Source organism: Sebastes fasciatus, chromosome 19 (assembly GCF_043250625.1).
Source record: "Sebastes fasciatus isolate fSebFas1 chromosome 19, fSebFas1.pri, whole genome shotgun sequence".
Classification (NCBI taxonomy): domain Eukaryota; kingdom Metazoa; phylum Chordata; class Actinopteri; order Perciformes; family Sebastidae; genus Sebastes; species Sebastes fasciatus.
Window position 1 is genome coordinate 27,256,458 of NC_133813.1, and position 19,573 is coordinate 27,276,030.

General features: G+C 42.9%; 1 protein-coding gene across 4 annotated transcripts in view; it reads left to right on the forward strand.

The window, feature by feature from the left end:
* col5a1 (procollagen, type V, alpha 1) overlaps positions 1-19,573 on the forward strand; it is an 87,863-nt gene that overhangs the window by 56,392 nt on the left and 11,898 nt on the right. For all 4 annotated transcript variants that reach the window (XM_074618209.1, XM_074618210.1, XM_074618207.1 and 1 more), the window contains 31 exons: positions 647-691; positions 894-947; positions 2,252-2,296; positions 2,658-2,711; positions 4,663-4,770; positions 6,799-6,852; positions 7,997-8,050; positions 8,827-8,871; positions 9,064-9,117; positions 9,200-9,244; positions 10,336-10,389; positions 10,493-10,546; positions 10,643-10,696; positions 11,273-11,380; positions 11,513-11,602; positions 12,147-12,200; positions 12,469-12,576; positions 12,660-12,767; positions 13,844-13,897; positions 14,044-14,097; positions 14,197-14,304; positions 14,393-14,446; positions 14,536-14,643; positions 17,332-17,385; positions 17,596-17,703; positions 17,847-17,900; positions 18,002-18,055; positions 18,164-18,217; positions 18,324-18,377; positions 18,493-18,600; positions 18,771-18,824. In XM_074618209.1, coding sequence (XP_074474310.1) covers positions 647-691; positions 894-947; positions 2,252-2,296; positions 2,658-2,711; positions 4,663-4,770; positions 6,799-6,852; positions 7,997-8,050; positions 8,827-8,871; positions 9,064-9,117; positions 9,200-9,244; positions 10,336-10,389; positions 10,493-10,546; positions 10,643-10,696; positions 11,273-11,380; positions 11,513-11,602; positions 12,147-12,200; positions 12,469-12,576; positions 12,660-12,767; positions 13,844-13,897; positions 14,044-14,097; positions 14,197-14,304; positions 14,393-14,446; positions 14,536-14,643; positions 17,332-17,385; positions 17,596-17,703; positions 17,847-17,900; positions 18,002-18,055; positions 18,164-18,217; positions 18,324-18,377; positions 18,493-18,600; positions 18,771-18,824 — 2,106 coding nt within the window. The remainder of the gene's footprint in view (positions 1-646; positions 692-893; positions 948-2,251; positions 2,297-2,657; positions 2,712-4,662; positions 4,771-6,798; positions 6,853-7,996; positions 8,051-8,826; positions 8,872-9,063; positions 9,118-9,199; positions 9,245-10,335; positions 10,390-10,492; positions 10,547-10,642; positions 10,697-11,272; positions 11,381-11,512; positions 11,603-12,146; positions 12,201-12,468; positions 12,577-12,659; positions 12,768-13,843; positions 13,898-14,043; positions 14,098-14,196; positions 14,305-14,392; positions 14,447-14,535; positions 14,644-17,331; positions 17,386-17,595; positions 17,704-17,846; positions 17,901-18,001; positions 18,056-18,163; positions 18,218-18,323; positions 18,378-18,492; positions 18,601-18,770; positions 18,825-19,573) is intronic.

Genomic DNA, 19,573 nt, shown 5'->3' on the forward strand with positions numbered 1-19,573 from the left:
GAGAGGAATAAGAGATGAAGGAGAGTGGACACAATGTCCCCTGGTCCTCTAATGGCTTTCAGAGTCTTTTTGAAGTAGAAATAGCTCTCCGCCATTGCTTTTTTTTTTTAATTCATCCATCCTTTGCATCTTCCATCAACTGCCGTATTCTCTCTCTCGATATCAATGCTCCCTCCTTGCCTCCTCTCGACTCTCTGTTTCCTTCTCCACTCTCTCTCACTCTACTAGAAACCCATCAGAGGCTTCACAGAGCTCCTCTGTCTCATGAGAATGCAATCAATTTCCTTCTGTTTTCTCTCTCTTCTTTTTACCGGACATCCACATTAGATGTGCATCTTCTGCATTGTGTGTTTTGCACACACGCATGTACGGTATGTGCGTAATGTATTGTGAAGTCCCAAAACGGCAGTCTTGGCTTTCAGAGCCCGGTAACAGCCGGTAGTGCCTCTGTTATACTGGTGCATTAAAGTTCAAAATCCCAATTGAGATTGAACTCTAAAGGCTCTAATTCCAATTGTCCAGTTTGATACATCCTCCCATAGTTTTACAATGTAATCCCACAGTTAAAGGGGGGGGGGGGGGTTGTATTTATGTTGGTAATTATCCTGAGATGAGATTCAATATCATTTCTCTTAATAATTCACAGGGTCACCCTGGAAAGGAGGGGCCTAATGGGGAGAAAGGACACTTGGTAAGTTTTATTTCTCTTACTTTTGGAGCTCACATTTTTTTTTTTTTATGAATTTGTTTAAGCTTTTCTTTCCTCTTTGTTTGTCCTAGTTCAGACACATTTGCATAAAACATTTTGCATTAATGTAGATAAAATTAGCACTGTGTGTGTGTGTGTGTGTGTGTGTGTGCTCAAAGCTCTCGCTAAACATCTATCTCCCCAGGGCCCCGCTGGCCCTCAAGGACCCATCGGTTATCCCGGACCCCGCGGCGTGAAGGTGAGATGATTATCAACTTCTAATAAATCCATTTGTAATATCATTAGGTTATGGTACACTGTAATTAACAACTGTTATGTGCTAATAGTTGCACATTATTTTAATTAAATTCCTCTGAAAAAAACCCAATATTAATATTTCCAAGGTTTTTCCAACAACTAAGTGTTATTTTGTAAAAAGCTGTTGTTTAACAGATTTAAAGCCCTAATTTACAGCTTAACCTCTAGGGACCTTCTAGGATGGAGACGTGAAAACGATCTTAGTGATGCAAAGATTAAGACAGGAAAGTCATCTTTTCAGATCTTCCATCACTTTGCTCACATAAGACGGTGCTGAGGTTAGTCACAGGGGCTGACGGCAGCTCAAGGCTCACAGCCCTTCATCAGTAGCTGATAAAACCGAGACAAAAGAAATCCCATCAAATACAATATCGGCAAGAGGGTGTCACTGATCCAATCATTAAAGCTTCCACTGAGAGTGGGGATCACACAGCTGGCTTGACTTCTAGCTGAAAGTCCCTCATGTTACATGACTGGAGTCTGAAGTGCCTGCTCTCTCTGGGAAGATGAGACGAATGGTCACAGATTTACTGTCTATCTACAAAACACATTTAAACTAGGGCTGTCAAAGTTAACAACAGAATAACACCGCAACGCAAAGTTGTTTTAACACCAATCATTTCTTTAACGCAACTTGCAATTTTTAATGAACCTTAACCGGAGGCTGTAACAAGCTCAGTTTTGAAGTTAGTGTAGATACTGATATCATATGAAACTATAAAACGTGATGAATCCATCGGTACCAACCAGGTCACACTAGCTTGTCACAAAGGAGGTAAACTAACGCTCCAAATTTACACTAAATTTTGATGAAGAAAATGTGTCATGGCCATTTTCAAAGGGGTCCCTTGACTTTTTTTATGCTAAATGCAGTACCTGTGAGGGTTTCTGGATAATATCTATCATTGTTTTGTGTTGTTAAATGATTTTTTTAATAATAAATATATACATACATTTGCATAAAGCAGCATATTTACCCACTCCCATGTTGATAAGAGTATTAAATACTTGACGAATCTCCCTTTAAGGTTCATTTTGAACAGATAAAAAAAAGTGTGATTCATTTGTGATTAATCGTGACTAATTTAATTGCATCCATTTCATACATATGGTGTGCCCTCCATAGCACCCTTGTTTGACACATCAGATGACTTTTCTGACTTTGCAGCCTTAATTTAGAAAAACTGTAATCATCACAACGAGTACCCTGTCGGCCTGTAACATCTGTCTGTTCTTGCATCACAGGGAGCGGATGGCGTACGCGGTCTTAAAGGACATAAGGGTGAAAAGGTGAGAGAGCTCAGACTCATTGGCTGAGAAAGAGTCTGTGTGAAAGGAAGAGAGACGGTAAACTTCAGAGTTTGAATTAGTTGTGTGAATTATGCTGAACATTTGTGGTGGTCTTGCATGAAATGTTTCATGCTAATGATAATCTCAATGAAATCCTGTAAAACTGATGCTGGTACAGAAGGAAAAAAAAAAAAAAAGACGATCAAGAGTTTCTATGGCAACAGGGGGATCTTGCCAAGACTGCATCTGTGTGTGTGTGCTAGTCTTTGAGTCCCACACAAATGGTTTTAACATCTGTATTATCCCATTCGTTCTCCTTCATTACATCCTCACCTCTTTGTCTCCTTTACTCTCTTGCCAGGGAGAAGACGGCTTCCCCGGCTTCAAGGGAGACATGGGTATCAAGGGCGACAGGGTAAGGCTTCTTTGTTTTTAACGTGTCAATCACATCGTGAGCGTTGGACACATTCACAAATTAAACTAATGAGACGCCGGTAACTTCTGCACTCAACATTATTTTTGAGGCTCAGTTTTGTTGGGGGTGACCTTTAGCTGAACTACGTGGAACAGCAACCACTCCTGAGATGTTAGCCCCTCATGGCCTAAGCCTCTGTGACTGCTGCTGAATTGTGGGTAATGAGCAAACATAAGGTGTTGCTCCTGTTGCCAGCTGTTACCGTGTGTGCGTGCGTATGTGTTTAGCAGTTTCCGATTCCTTTTCTATCCCAGTCAGTCCTAACCTCGACAGCTTAAAGAGAAAAGCACAAGTTTGACGGACGTACCCGGGAACGGCTTCCTTCTCCAAACGGCATTAGGGATTTACAATGTCAAGTAGAAAGAAAACAGTCTTTTACAGTGAGAAACATAACTCGCTCTGACCCGTACTTCAAACGTCAATCCCCCAATCCCTGACCAGGCTGTGTGTAGCTGAGTACAGAAAGGAAGGAGAAATCAATGGCTCTCTAAACCCCTTCAAACCCGAGAGAGAGACATGTTCTCCCGCCCGTTGTCCTCTGGAGATGCAGCAGATCCAGATGAAAGCAAGGATCTGAGGAGGCCCTCTGTTCTGGAGGAGACTCACATGGACTAGAATCTAAATGACTTGTTTTTAAGCATGCCTCTGAAAAGTGTGTATGTGTGTGTGTGCGCGCGAGTGCTCAATTTAAAGTGTTCTCTTTGATGAGCTTGCAAGTGTGAGTCAAGTACAGTTTGCTTGATGCCGTTTAATGTGTACTTGAGTGTGGGTGTGTGGGTGCGCCTGCATGCATGTGCGACTCCACACAGGCCTTTAACTAGATAGCGTTCACACACCGCTGGGTCTCCGCAGCAGCGGCTGGTTGTCAGAGCGAGTTTGTACTCTGTCATTTAGAGGGTCTCCTGCTAGAAGGGGAGCCCGCTACAGAGAGAAGCAATAATAGGATCGCTAACTTCTCTGAGGGGCAGGCGGCTAGGGAACATAGCTGTACCTGAGTCTTTACACAACTTTACTCTCAGTTTTAAAAGGGCGACCCGACTTCCCCAGAACAGATGGACTTGTGTGCTTTACAAGAAAAAGTTGCAGCTTGTGACATAAACAACCCCACAGCTATCATCACATTTTGATTCAGATATTGCTAAATCCTGATCGGTGCATGGAAATACTTGACGTCACCTTTTTCCAACTGAGCCCCCCCCCTCCCGCCCCCCCCACGCCCACTTCAAACCTGTAAGAGAGAGCACAGAAGAAAAACAAGCACAGAAATCTCTAATGTGAAATAACTCAAACTGTGGTGACATTGGTAGAAGATGTTGTGTTCATTGCTCTTAATAAGAAGCTGATGGAGAAAATATCAGGTAGATTAGCATTCCTGCCGACTGTTGAGGGCAGTAATGATAATGTGAGATGTAGTGTTTTACACTGATCCACTGATCGACGGTTGGTGGCAGTAGTGTCGAAGAGAACATACAGAATATGATAAAGACACAAAAAAGAGACGTTTATAAAGTCATAAACTGAAGGAGAAGGGATCAATGCCTCGTCAAAGTGACAAATACTTTGACATCATCAAAGTCCTTTATTCCCCACATAGAGCTGACAGCTCTCGAGATGAAAAATATAAATTTGCTCCTTTGTACACACCCCCTCAGCAACTTCTTTTTTTTAATTTGGTTTGCTTTGATTTGTGCACCGTGAAACCGATAGAAAACAAACCAAAAACATCAATTTAATTGTGATTGGGACCAACCAAACAGACTACGGCTTGTGAAAATGCCCTTACAGGAAAACTCCACCATTGATTCTAAGTATTTACAATGTATGTGTTCAGCCCTAGTGCTGACAGTGCTCATGTTGAAGTATAAGGCATGTTTCTATTTGTGCTTTCCAGGGAGAGCTCGGACCAGCGGGACCCAGAGGAGAAGATGGCCCCGAGGGGCCAAAGGGTCGCTCAGGTCTCCCAGGAGACGCTGGTCCTCTTGGCACAAGTGGTGAGAAGGTAAGGTCCTTCAGCCAGTTTGGCTCCCACAACCAAAACACTCACATCCCACAGATACTTTTACATTGACTGATAAAATAGGAACAAAAACAAGTAGTCATTTTGTACCAGCGGTCTCATTTGATCTGGGATGATAGCTCAGCAGGGCTCGACATGGAAAATAGTTTTTCCGATAGTTCCCTTCTGAACAGCAACCGGATATTTCATCGCTGCATGTTCTTGGACCAGCTGGGAGCGTAAAATGGATTGAGCTCTTACTGTAACATTCTTTATTGTTAAATTGAACACTGGCTAAGCTGTTGCTGAATACCTCGAGACGTTTTTGTGGTTCTTTTCTAAAGGATGCTGCTTTTTAGTGGTCTTTCACTAAAGGGCTTAAAAATGGGCTTGGACAGTTGTTGAGTATCAGTGAGACTGTGATAACAAACTCAGACGCTCGTTCTGATCCGACAAGTCATTAAGCCAAAGTTGGAGGGAAAACTGCGGTTCTGTTCCACAGTAACCACTGTGCATGTGTTTATTATCCTTAAGGATTAAAGATTAAGTGTTCTTAATCTGAATTTGCATTATAGCGGTAACACTGCATTATAGATGTAGACACTGGCCTGTATCTGGATAACACATGAGCTAACAGCTGAGTCATTCTCATATTCAATTAACGCCTGCACAGCAGCCAACATGTCAACACTCAAACACTGGAGCTGGAGCTGGAGCTGTGTTTAGCAGGTGTTCATATCTGTAGTTTTACTACTAGAATACCACTACTATTCTGTTTACAGTCACAGCTGTACCGACATAGTATAATAATAATAATAATCAACATTCTATAGAAATTCAGCTGATGATTTTATTATTTTTGCATTACTGATAAGACATAAAACTACAAAATATTTGCGATACTATACACTTTATTGTCCAAATATGGAAATTTGTCTTGCACTCACATGCTGCACACATGGCATATAGTCTCATCATATAACTGCTTCCATAATAATAAAAACAGACAACATTAAAAAAAGCTACATGAACTAAAGAGCATCACACCCACACACTACACATATTACACAACAAGTGATAAGAACAACCGATGTATTGCACAACCCTTCATCATACCATGAACCTATTGCACAACCGCTGCAGCCTCAAGTTACATTATTTCACATTTTTGTTGAGGTAGAGGCAAATGAGTTTTTAAAAGGGTTAAGTTAACATCGGGGTACTCTATATCGCCAGCCAGGGGGTAAAAGCTCATTCTCGGGTTGGAGAAAATGGGATGGATTAGACAGTATTCTCTGTGTTCGCCTGGGAACAGACTGCTCATATATAGAGCGGTGCAGGAATGAGTCCTAAAACCAGGAGAGGAGTTAGCATCTTAGCACTTCCTGTTCCCTCGTCTGGAAGTCAATGGGTTTCTAGTTAGATGTCTGAAATCAGGTCTGTGGTTAACACAAGCTGAAGAGATTTTAACGTTTTGTTCTACAACATAAAATACATCAATAAACGTGTCATAAAAAAAAGGTGGTTGCTAACAAGCGGCTAAATGAGACGACTAAACGTCCTCACGGCGACTCGTCCTCCTTTACAGCCTCTTGTGTATACTCTCCTTCATGTGACCACGGTGGAGTTGGTTTATAGCCTAACGTTAGCTTTTTACTTCTGGCGATTGCAGTCACGCTTCAAAAATCATAAAAGTGGTGTTCATTGAAATTATCTTATGGCACAAAACGTGTACGTATCATAAACGTGTGTTTGCCACAGAGCTGATTTTCCTCAGTAAACCAAAATCCACATTGTCTTTTTGTGGAGGGAACCAGCGATGCTAACTTCCTGGTTGGCCTACAATAACACAAGTCATGTACAAAGTCATATTAATACCAGGTGCCTCATATATTTTAATGTATGCATCACAGGCATCAGGTATTATAAAATTACATAATGTAGGAATTGACCAAAAAAAGACAGTTGAATAACGTCCTCTGTGGCTCTGTTGTGTTAATCCATCTCTAATTTGGCTTTTCTCATTTACAGGGTAAACTTGGAGTTCCCGGATTGCCAGGATACCCAGGAAGACAAGGACCAAAGGTAATTGTACACATGTATTAAAAAACTTTAAACCCCTAATGTAGGGCTGTCAAAGTTAACGCCATAATAACGCGTGAACGCACATTCGTTTTAACGCCACTAATTTATTCAACGCATTAACGCAACTTGCAATTTTTAGGTTGTAGCGGCTCAGTCTTGAAGCTGGAGTGAAGATACTGGTATCATATGAAACTAATAAAACCTGATGAATCCATCGGTACCGTCCATGTCATACTAGCTAGTTGTGATGGAGGCTAAATAACGCTTCAAACTGTCTCGTCCATTTTCAAAGGGGTCCCTTGACCTCTGACCTCCAGATCAGTGAATGTAAATGGGTTCTATGGGTACCCACGAGTCTCCCCTTTACAGACATGCCCACTTTATGATAATCACATGCAGTTTGGGGCAAGTCATAGTCAAGTCAGCACACTGACACACTGACAGCTATTGTTGTCTGTTGGGCTGCAGTTTGACATGTTGTGATTGGAGTATATTTATTTATGCTAAATGCAGTAGCTGTGAGGGTTTATGGACAATATCTGTCATTGTTTTGTGTTGTTAATTGATTTCCAATAATAAATATATACATACATTTGCATAAAACAGCACATTTGTCCACTCCCATGTTGATAAGAGTTAAATACTTGATAAATCTCCCTTTAAGGAATATTTTAAACAGATCAAAAATGCCATAAACTATGGACAATCATGCGATTAATCACGATTAAATACTTTAATCGATTGACAGGCCTACCCTATTGATAAGGGAGACAATCTATTTGGCCCAAAATGTCCCTCAACACGTGTGTTTCTGTGTGTATTTGAAAGAGAATTCATACATGTGCATGTGAAGTCTGCTTTGCTGAACTCGATGGCTCTTCCTTTAGCCTCTTTAGCAAATCCGCAGCCTGACATGTGGACATGCTTGAAGCTCCCTGATCAAAGAGCTGGGGATTTGGATATGCCTTTTGGTGTCAGCTCTCAGCTCCTGATATGACAACAATAAAACAGTGCTTTTATCTGCGGTGCACCCTATCTCCTGTTGCATTTAATATGCTGGGGATATCTCCGGGGAATAAAGAAGGGGATATCATATTTAAGGTTTGTCTCTCAAATGATTAATCACTCTCTTTTTCTCACACAGGGATCTCAAGGTTTCCAAGGTTTCCCTGGCGCCAACGGAGAGAAAGGAACTCGGGTATGTCAGAAAGGCTTCTTATTATTCTTCTCATTCCTACAAGGGTCGGATCAATACCGGCGTAGCGCTGGAGACAGGCTCCTGTCATCCTGTCCTCCTGTCCCAGCTCCAGATTTATAAACCTAGAGGAAGTTGCATGGCTCTAAAATAAAGATTTTTTTTTTTAACCAAAGGACAGAAAGACAATTGCATTCCTTTTTCTTTACCACTTACACAACTCATTTCGAAACCACCAAAAGCATTTATCACTTTGCGGCACTTGAGCAATGTTTCATTTTCTTTGTTTAAGGGACGGGCCATTAGCGCGCCTGCAAGAGTAATGGTTCGCCACCACGAGAGGAGCAAAGGCGCATAAAGCTTTTCATCTTCACAAAACATTTGTGAAGTTTATGAGAGCAAGCTCCCAGACAGAACGAGATAATAGTGCCATTAACATAGTTCCAACAGCACTTTTTGAAACTTCATAGCTACACAAAAGATGTAATTGTTTTTCTCATTAAAGTTTCATGCAGCCGCTTTTATTGCAATATGGCTTTAAAATCATTATATTGTGCTTCTCTGAGGTAGTAATAAATCTAATAGAACTCATGATAAATATTGATGGTAATTTGGAAACCGGTGATTTCTAATTGATAATGATCTCAGAGCTCCTGCATTCTGTGGAAATGTGTTTGCAAATGTTAGCGTCTGCTGGCATTAGACTGATTCCTGGAGAGGATGCAGCCTCTCGGTGATGTGACTCCTTTGATCATTGTGTGTGTCCTTCGTGTCCACAGGGAACAGCAGGAAAGTCTGGCCCACGCGGACAGAGAGGACCAACGGTTAGTCTTACTCAGCAGACTCGTGCTTGTATGCAGATGGCGAGCTTGGCACTTGAGCGGAAATGGAAGTTCAACCCGGGCATAGGGCTTGGAGGGGGAACCCACACTGATTCAACCATGCACATTTTCAGATCATAAATATAATCTTAGGACCCGTTCTAGGATTTTATTCACGCTGTCTTTTCTTTGAAGGGGCCTCGAGGAGAGAGAGGACCGAGAGGACCGACAGGAAAAAACGGACCAAAGGTGCGTCAAATATTTCGCCGCCGCTTTCTTCCGTATATTGTAGTGCAAGTTCACAGCTTACTTCTTTATTTTGCCTCTTCAGGGTAACTCAGGAAATGACGGCCCACCAGGACCTCCCGGTGAGAGGGTACGTACCGTCACACTGTCATCAACACACATTTTTCTATTCTAATATTAATATTAATATTAGAGATGTTCAGTTACTATTTTTTGCTTCCCGATACCGATACCTGAACTTGTGGTATCCAAAACCAATTAGAGATCGCAGCGTGATAAAAATATCATCATTATTATTATTATTATCATCATCATCATCATCATCATCATCATCATCATCATCATCATCATCATCATCATCATCATTATTATTATTATTATTATTATTATTATTTTGTCGTATGGCCTGGCTCAGGTTAATACCTTTGTATCACAGATGTACCACTGTGAGATATTGCCAAATGGCTGACATTTTCCGACCTGACTCCCGTTACACTCTCCACTAGCACCACACTATTGTTGTTTGCTATCATCACGTGACGAACTACCTGCGGTCAGTTCTTCTCTGCTGCTGTAAAACAGTAGCAGCCAGCTGCATCCATCAGGGCGACAGCACAGTGAAGGTTACTGTTTTGGAGCGACGGAGAAGAATTGATTTCCGGAAGTTGATTTTTTTTCTGGGTCAATAAATGATGGTATTGGATCGGTGCATAGACTGGTGCATTCGCCGATACCCTGTCCTGAATTTTTTGGGCAGTATCGGACGCATTTCTGATACCGGTATCTCTACTAACTAGCTACGGCTGTAAGAAAATCTTGAAAATATTAGGTATCACGATATTACGTTTTGTACTACTGTATCGGTTCTCTTTCTTCAATTAATGGTTTGCATGCAAAGATTTACTCACAGCTTATTTCATTTCCAAAGAGATGCATCCTCTCAGTGTATGTGCGCTCTTGAAGTCAGATGTTGGATGATAGATCCCACTGTTCTGATTGCTTCAAATAAGTAAACTTCTTTTTACTCTGATTGTATTCATATGGTGGTGCGTTCTTTATACCATGACAGTTTTCTAAAATTTGAATTTAAAAAATGGCAATATATGGCCTTTCATACAGTATCACAATATATGGCAATATATTGACTTGTTAACCCTGTATCATACGCAGTCCTTCTCATATAGAGTCAACTAATTATTGAGCATTTGTCATTTGTTTCAGGGTCTACCAGGGCCTCAGGGACCAACAGGTTTCCCAGGACCAAAGGGCCCTCCTGTGAGTCCAATACACCTCATGCACCACACACGACTGTGTAGATAAAGCCATCCTGCCTTTTCCGCTGTCATTCTTTATTCATACATTTGTCTGTATTTCTCAGGGACCTTCAGGGAAAGACGGACTGCCTGGACATCCTGGACAGAGAGGAGAGACTGTGAGGAATCTAGTTGGATTACTCAGCTCTTCATCTGTATTCGACAGAGTCGTCGTATGGTAATGTCACTCTGTTTTTTTTTTCTGTTATAAACAGGGATTCCAAGGCAAGACTGGCCCTCCTGGCCCTCCAGGCGTAGTTGGACCTCAGGTGAGTCCCTGTTGCTCCCTTACATGTATCATCAGTATTGATTGGATTCTATTGTGCCGTGACAAATCTCCATAAAGTTGCTGCAAAATAACAAATAAGTATTTGTATTCATCTGAAAATGTTTTAAAAGTTACACTCTGTGTTGCAGAGGTACCTGTAGGTGATTGTTACCAGATACGCTCTCAGCATTTTGTCTTTCCGACAATAAATATGGATTTATCCTCGTACCTATATGTCTCGCGAGCCGTGACTTAAGTGTTGTTTATCCTCTTTCATATTAGCAATGGGCTCTTCATCCATTATGCATAAGCGTTTAACAGACTTTCCCTCCCAGCCGCTCTGCTAATGCCAGCTGAGAACATTGATGATAACGGAGCTGTATGTGGCCTTAATGACTAGTAGGCCTCCCACGCAGCAAATGCTCAGCTTCTCCACGCCGTGTTTTGTAAGAGATGGAGAAATTGTAACATCTTTTTTTTGTTTGTATTGAATTGGTGATTTTGCTCAGTGTTCCTCTTACTGTAGTTCACACCTCCTCTGCAACTGGGTTTGTTTTTTGTTTTTTTTCATTTGTAGGGACCAACAGGTGAGACTGGACCAATGGGAGATCGCGGTCATCCTGGACCCCCAGGCCCACCTGGTGAGCAGGGTCTACCTGGAGCTGCAGGGAAAGAAGGAGCCAAGGTGAATCCTGACGCTCTATTTAATATTGTATCTTTTATTAAGCACCTTATCTGCATCACACCTGCAATAATCTCGAGTTTTTGTAACTACACTAAACTTACAGAATGAATGACGTTGTGCTTTGACCTACAGGGTGACTTCGGTCCTGCTGGTCCAGCAGGTAAGGATGGCCCTCCTGGGCCAAGAGGTTTCCCCGGAGAGAGAGGTCTGCCTGGTCCCGTGGTTAGTATTCGCTTCTGCTCAGCACAAAAGCATCTCACAAATTCAATATCTCTCGCAGCTTGCTTATTGCATAATAGTTCTGGGCTATTAAATGGCTGTTAGACTGTGGTTACCTTGAAGAATCAGACATGATATCACATTCCTGAGTGGGCTTCAGAAGAGGAACAGTGTGCTCTAGGCTGTTTATTTTGTAATTTTTTATTCCATGCTAACTTGACAAAGTCATGTCAATGCTAGTTATGCAATTCACACTATTTTCTTACTGCAAACTTGTTAGAAAGAAATCACGGCAGGAGCATCTTTTCATTTAACTCTAGGATGCAGAGATGCGATGCACCTGTTCCTTGGTAACATAAAGGATGTTCGCAGCACTTTTAGTAAATACCGGTTCTCCCCGGCTGCGCTCAGCCTCCACTTTGGGGACTATAGGAGGTTTTCCACCTCACGCTGGGCCTGTTTGAAGGAGTCCAGCATAAGGCAGGATGTGTGCTTCCCCAACAGATGTGTTTGTTTTCTGAAGCCTTCATTTTATTTTGTTCTGCAGGGGGCTCACGGCCTGAAAGGGAATGAAGGACCTCATGGCCCACCTGGCCCTGCTGTGAGTACAATTTACTGCATCCGCATCCCCAGTTTGTCACCCTCATTCTCTCGCTCTCGCTCTCACCTTCATAGTCTTCATAGTAAAGTTCCCACCCTCAGTTGTTCCAGGCTCTTACATAATATAATGAGATGCACAGTTTGCTACTTACATAAGAGAGGTCTGACCTATTTGGTGGATGTGCCTGATGTTAGGATTTGGTTTCAGTGTTTGATATCTTTCGTTCAGTTACTCTGATTACTAACGTTACTGTGCGGCGGTGCTGTAGGGTTCTCCTGGTGAGCGCGGTGCTGCTGGTCCAGCCGGACCTTCGGGTCTCCCCGGACGTCCTGGCCCCCAGGGACCTCCAGGCCCTCACGGAGAGAAAGGTGGACCGGTAAGAACATCACATTAATCGAGACGATGCTGCAATGGCAAATTTCACAGATTAAGCATGGCTAACAACATTCTGAAAAATAGGGAGAGAAAGGACCTCAAGGCCCAGCTGGAAGAGACGGTATTCAGGGACCTGTGGGTCTGCCAGGACCTGGCGGACCTCCTGGGCCACCAGGAGAGGACGGAGACAAGGTGGGTTGCTTTTCATGTCTTGTTTTACCGTAAGAGAATTATGTTGAAATTCAGAAAAGCTGCATTGAAGCATTCAATTTTCACACATGCACACTTACCAGCTCACAAAGAACTTCAGAGTTGAGATCTAAGCCAGATATATGTCTCCTTCCCAGTGACCTTAAACGCTCTAAGGGGAATTTGTCTGACAGAGTTTGCATCGATTAACAGATCTTTAAAAGGTGAACCTGCCTTGTTGCGGCTTTGTACTCCTCTCTACAAACAGACAGAGGAGAGGGAGGAATCTTTGTGGCAATGACAGAATGTGTGAAAGTGACCCTTTGGTATTCAGAAGCGAGAGCGGCTCCTCATCCCTTCTAAAAACATTTGCAGGGAGATCAGCCGCGGAGATACTCCGAGGATAATCTCCTATCCTTTGAAGAACGCCTCAGTTCTTAACTGGCCTTGCGCTGGTCCCCGCGGTGCGGACGGACACACAGAATACAGAGGGTTATTTGCCATGCAGATAAAAAGGAGCTCACAAGCTAATGTTTACACACATTCAGACGCTTTCTCATTTTAAGTCCCGTCTACGAACCAACTACTCCAAGGCTTTTATTTTAAGACTAATGCTGCCTCACAAAAAGCATTGTCTGACTCAAACCCAAAAGTAGATGCCTTTGGCTTCGGCAGATATTAACACTATTCCTCCAAACACCCACAGCATGTGGAGGCTTTGAAGGAACCGTGCAAGGTGGTTCACTCTGGGAATGCTGGTGCAAACAGGTTGAGATGGGACTAATTATCTATTCTGTTTTGGCTGCTAGTAGCACCATCAGGATAAAGCCCCCCTCCTCACCTCCCCTCAGATGGGAACTATATTTATCACCATTTGATGTAATTGAAATATCCAGATCTCTAAAAAAAGATTGCTAGTTGAGTGTAGGTTTTTATTGTGCTTTGATATTTCTGTGTTTGATGATAATTTAACATCATTCATTGTCACATTTTGATCTCACTTCTCTCACTTGTGTATTACTTTAGAGTTGAAAGTTTTATCTGTTTTCATTTCACACTGTGATCGTGTCGTTCCACAGGGAGAACTCGGCGAGTCGGGCCAGAAAGGAGGCAAGGGTGACAAAGGAGAGCATGTAAGTGGTTGATTTACAGCGATCATAAATACATTATTTAGTTATCATTTTACTGCCTGAGATTGCAAGGCTGATCCATTTTTTTTTCTTTGTGTGAGTTCATGGGTTTTGAAAGTTTTGAGTTGATTGTTACTTTTCCTCTGCAGGGTCCACCTGGTCCCACTGGCCCTCAAGGACCCGTCGGAGCACCCGGTCCTGCTGTAAGTGTCTAGTTTGCATTGTGTGTTCAGATCCTTCAACAGTACCACCAAGCGTTGTGTCTCCTGATTGTGACCCCTTTCATCTGTCACCTTGTGCAGGGTGCTGATGGTGAGCCTGGTCCCAGAGGTCAGCAGGGTCTGTTTGGCCAGAAGGGAGATGAAGGCTCAAGAGGGTTCCCCGGACCTCCTGGTCCAGTTGGGCTGCAGGTGCGGACTGCGATGAAACATATATGGTCATATATTATCATTAGGAAACGCTAAGGCAGTATGATTAAACCCTCTGCTCACTCCTCAGGGCTTGCCTGGTCCACCTGGTGAGAAAGGTGAAACTGGAGACGTTGGTCAGATGGTGAGTGACTGTGTTATCATTCAGTACATCACATTAGTAGAAGTTTGAAGTGTCTTTACTCATTAGACTGTATCCTCTCTTCCGTGTAGGGTCCACCCGGCCCCCCTGGTCCCCGAGGCCCCTCAGGACCCCCGGGAGCCGATGGCCCTCAGGGACCTCCTGGTGGCATTGGAAACCCCGGTTCTGTTGGAGAAAAGGTAAACCTCTCCTCTGTGTCTGGGTTGGGAGTGCAGCTGACGTTTTGTTTTAGCAGGTCAAGTGACATAAAGTCATTTTGATGTTTTGTTTTTAAATTACACACCTGCCACTTCTTTAGTTGGTGTAAACACAGACATCTCCAAAGTCACAAAAACTCCTCTGGGTTATGTTGTTTTGTTTTCATATCTCATACTAATTATATCTGTCCTGTAGGGAATTAAGTAAAATGGACAATATAATCACTTCAGTAAACAAAAAGTTACACACTAACCTCTCAGGTATTTGTCTACCAAAACAACATTTTGTGCCCATAATTACACAGAAATTATGATTTAAAGCTAGAGTTGGTAATCTTCTTCAAAAGTATTTTTTGTTATATTTGTTGAAATTCTCATTACGTCCCGACAGCAATCAATAAACCAAATGCCCTGACAAAAAAAATCCAGTATCTGTGGCTGTGGCATGACTGGAATAAACCCGTCCGATCATTTCAGTGGGACCGAATGTAATGATTGGACGAGCTACCTGTCCGTCTACCTGCGTGTGCTTTGTCTGTGCACCCATTGCCATCCAAAAGCTGCTAGACAGCTGACAGCTTGACAGCTGTGAGTTTTAACAATAACCATGTTCGCTGTTCACGTTCCTAATGATCATTTTGGCCTGAGGGGACGGACTGTCAGTGTCGCCGACTTGGCGACTTTCTCTCTAGATTTAGCGACTTCTGGAGCTCGTGCTGCTAGCTGCTTTCATTGGAAAAGAGTTGGCAACACTGGGCTGAGTTTTTTGGTTGGATGATTTTTTTAGATCTAGTTTCATATGATTACCAACCTAGCTGTAATTGTCTCTCGGAACACCATTTCAACTGAAAAAAGAACATCCCCCACCGATGTTAATACTGTATGTGGACTGCTCTACAGTCATGTTTGTGACTCACCTCCCAGAGAAGCCAGCCTGGACTAAAACTGTCTTTTAGAGTGGATGCTAGTAGCTGTTGTCCATCGTGCACTCAAACTGCTGAAATGTTTTCTTTCAAACTGACAATGTATTCATCGTGCTGCAGCCTTTTGTTCCAGATGGCGCCTCTAGTCCCGTTCCAAATAAACAGTGCATGTCTCTCTAGATGGGAATGTTTAACACAACAAAGGTCCCCAAGTGTTATCTGTATCCCAGACCACTGTGGCATCTGACGGTGTGCACATTTTTCATCGTAACCTCCCTATAAGATACGGGATTCAGTTTTTGTCCAGTCGACTGTTTTTTTATGACACTTTGGAAGCGACAGATTCAGTGTGCTAGCAGTTTGTTTGAGAGCTGTGTGGTAAACTGACTGTGCATGATACCTCTTTAAAAGGCTTTTGTGGCCATTAATATTTCCCATGCCTATTTATATGATACCCTTTTAAATGAGACAGTTTTCCTGCCATAGAGTGACAGATGCACAGCAAATCTAGTGGACGTGCTGTCATCCCCAACAGTACCGTTGCTGGGTGGAGAGAGTATGAATTAATACTCAGAGGCACTGTATGATGAATGCATTATTTAGAGGCGTCTCTCATAAAATCAGCTCCGGCTCTTATTTGTTGCTGCTGTTTCATTATGAAAGGCCTCCTTTGGCAGCGTCTGCAGCAGCTGGACTGCAGCGCTGTGCACTTTCTCATCACTTTCTCTCCGTAGTGATGGTGTGATTTGTTTTATCCAGTTCAGTCAATAGAATCACCTTTTGCTCCTTTGTAATCTCCCTGAGGAGAGCCTGTCCTTCTCCTGTGAAAACAAACGCAGCGCTCTTTTGGCTAATCACTCTCTAGCTGATCTGGCATTTTATTGGCCGGCCCCGGGGTAGCTGGCGAGCGACTGAGCTCAGGCTTTTTTTTTTTTTTTGTAAACACATCCCTCATATATCTGTGATGAGCAGCTGTCTTTCATGCTCTCCGTTTCCCTGTTGTCAGCAGATTTCCAGGCAGCCCCCGTGGTGAACATGAGCAGGTTGTTGTCAGGATGGAGTTAAGGGCTTCTCAGAAGGCAACTCTGCATAAAGACCAGCTCCTAATACAGGAGGATCAGTCATGCTTTTAAACAGGCGTACCAACTGCTTAGAGTGGATTTCTTGACAGCAACAAGAGAGGTTTGGGAAGACAGCCAGACACTAATTGAAGAGTATCAGCTGATTTTCACAGTTTATGCTAGAGAGAATGTGGACATGCTTATCAGAACACATCAGCGCACAGCTTGGCATCGCCTCTGCAGAGCTATCGATTGGCTCCCCGTCTCCCAAATATGACATTTGTCCCTTAAACAGGTGTGGCATCTGCAGTAAACCCCAGCAGGGAGGACGGTAGGCTTATGTGACAGTGAATAACGATAGTGCCCGCTGTATAGGTGAGTCAACAGAGCAACTATCCAATAAGGCAGGGGGGGAACAGGACAAGATATATGGGCTGGGTCCAGAGAGAACAGTGGGGTCAGCGCCCTCCTGCGCTCCAGCCACCCAATCTGCCCGCACTTGATGGATTGAAATCTCTTGTGTCATCTCTTTCCCTCCCCATTTGGGTGACAAGGGCACCGGAGCAGTGAGCGCTGCTGTAAATGATGGGATTTTTAGAACCATGTTGGATCAACAAATCACCTTTCCGATAATGGATGTGTCTCTCTCACCCTCTAACACCCTCTCTCCCTCTCTCTCTTATCAGGGAGATGCTGGTGAAACAGGAGAGCCAGGTCTTCAGGGAGAACTTGGCCCACCAGTGAGTTATCCCATCTTCTGTCCTCCATATTTACATGAATAACAAAGAATGAAGGACCAACTATAATTTCATTGTTGGTCAACAGCTAGACTACAAATCACTTTATCTACAATCATTCTAAAGTATAATGAAGTTTCCTCAGTCACTTTCCACTTGTTTTCTGCAAGCATCTCTGAATTAGACTTGCTAACATACTGCGTGTTATACCAGGGTCCAAGAGGAGAGCGAGGAGAAAAGGGAGAGTCCGGTCCGGCTGGTACAGCTGGACCTCCCGGCCCTAAGGGTCCCCCTGGAGATGATGGTCCCAAAGGCAGCCCAGTAAGTCTTTTTCCACCTTCAGAAAATACATTTTATTTTAGAAATTGTGTACTCTCAACACCTCACACAGAAGACCAAGACTGTAACCTTAAACTAAATATCATTTCTCAATAAAAAAGTAATGTGAGTTTTATTGATTTCAGGGTCCGAGTGGTTTCCCCGGTGACCCTGGCCCCCCTGGAGAGAACGGTCCAGCTGTACGTATGGCATGAGGGAATGAATTGTGTAAACTGTGTTCTTTACAGATTGTTTTTGATGCAATGCAGCAGGACTGAGGCTCTGTTCATTTCTCATGCAGGGGTTAGACGGTCCCGCCGGTGACAAGGGAGATGATGGAGAGGCTGGTCAAGCTGTGAGTGTTGTACTCTATGTGCAGACAAGGAATTATTTCATGATGAATGTGATTTGAATCACAAAATGAATACTGTTTAATTTTTGATTTTGTTCAAATTGAAACTAGGGTTCTCCTGGACCCACTGGAGAGTCTGGTCCCTCCGGACCACCTGGAAAGAGAGTAAGTACTGTCCTGTGCTCTCTTGTCATTGCAAAATGATAAAATGCTCTGTGTTTGTATTCCACAATATTCTTCTCTGCAATCTTTTTTTTTTTTTTTTAAATAGGGCCCCCATGGAGTAGCAGGACCTGAAGGAAGACAAGGAGAGAAGGGAACCAAGGTAACGCATCCAACAAACACACATCTTCTGTTCACGTTGTCCACCAGAGATGTCAAGTCACCAACAAATGAGCAACAATCTAATGGTTTGCATGCATCCTGTTTCTGTGTGAAAGGGAGAGTCTGGTTTGGAAGGTTCCCAAGGAAAGACAGGTCCTGTTGGTCCTCAAGGATCACCTGGCAAGCCCGGTTCTGAAGGCCTCAGGGGTATCCCTGGCCCAGTTGTAAGTAAAGTGTTTCTTACCATCACACCAATTAATCATTGGATGTTTGTGTGGTATTAAAAGAGCTCACAGAGCAGGTTAATGCTTTCAATAAACTGCTGAACATAAAGGAGCCGTGCTAGTTATGTTAACGGGGGTAAAAACGCTGCTTTATTGGTATTTCTATGCAGGGAGAGCAAGGACTTCCTGGTTCTCCAGGCCCAGATGGACCTCCCGGACCTATGGTGAGTAGAAGTGACTCCTGATATTTGAACTGCGGTATTTCACGTAATGTGTGCCATCGAGGGCTGTCAAAGTTAACGTGATCATAACGCAAATTACTTTTAAAGCCACTAATTTCTTTAATGCAACTTGTGATTTTTAGGTTGCAGCTGCTCAGTTTTAAAGCCAGACATACGTATATAGCCATCATATGAAACTATAAAACCTGATGAATCCATCGGTACCAACCATGTCACACTAGCTTGTCATGAAGGAGGTTAAATAACGCTACAAACTTACTGTAAAAAAATGTCATGTCCATTTTCAAAGGGGTCCCTTGACCTCTGACCTCCAGATCAGTGAATGTAAATGGGTTCTATGGGTACCCACGAGTCTCCCCTTTACAGACATGCCCACTTTATGATAATCACATGCAGTTTGGGGTAAGTCATAGTGAAGTCAGCACACTGACACACTGACAGCTGTTGTTGCCTGTTGGACTGCAGTTTGCCATGTTGTGATGTGAGCATATTGTTTTATATTAAATGCAGTACCTGTGAGGGTTTCTGGACAATATTTGTCATTGTTTTGTGTTGTTAATTGATTTACAATAATAAATATATACATACATTTGTATAAAGCAGCATATTTGTCCACTCCCATGTTGATAAGAGTATTAAATATTTGACAAATCTCCCTTTAAGGTACATTTTGAACATATAAAAAAACGTGTGATTTATTTGTGATTTATCGTGATTACATATTTGAATGG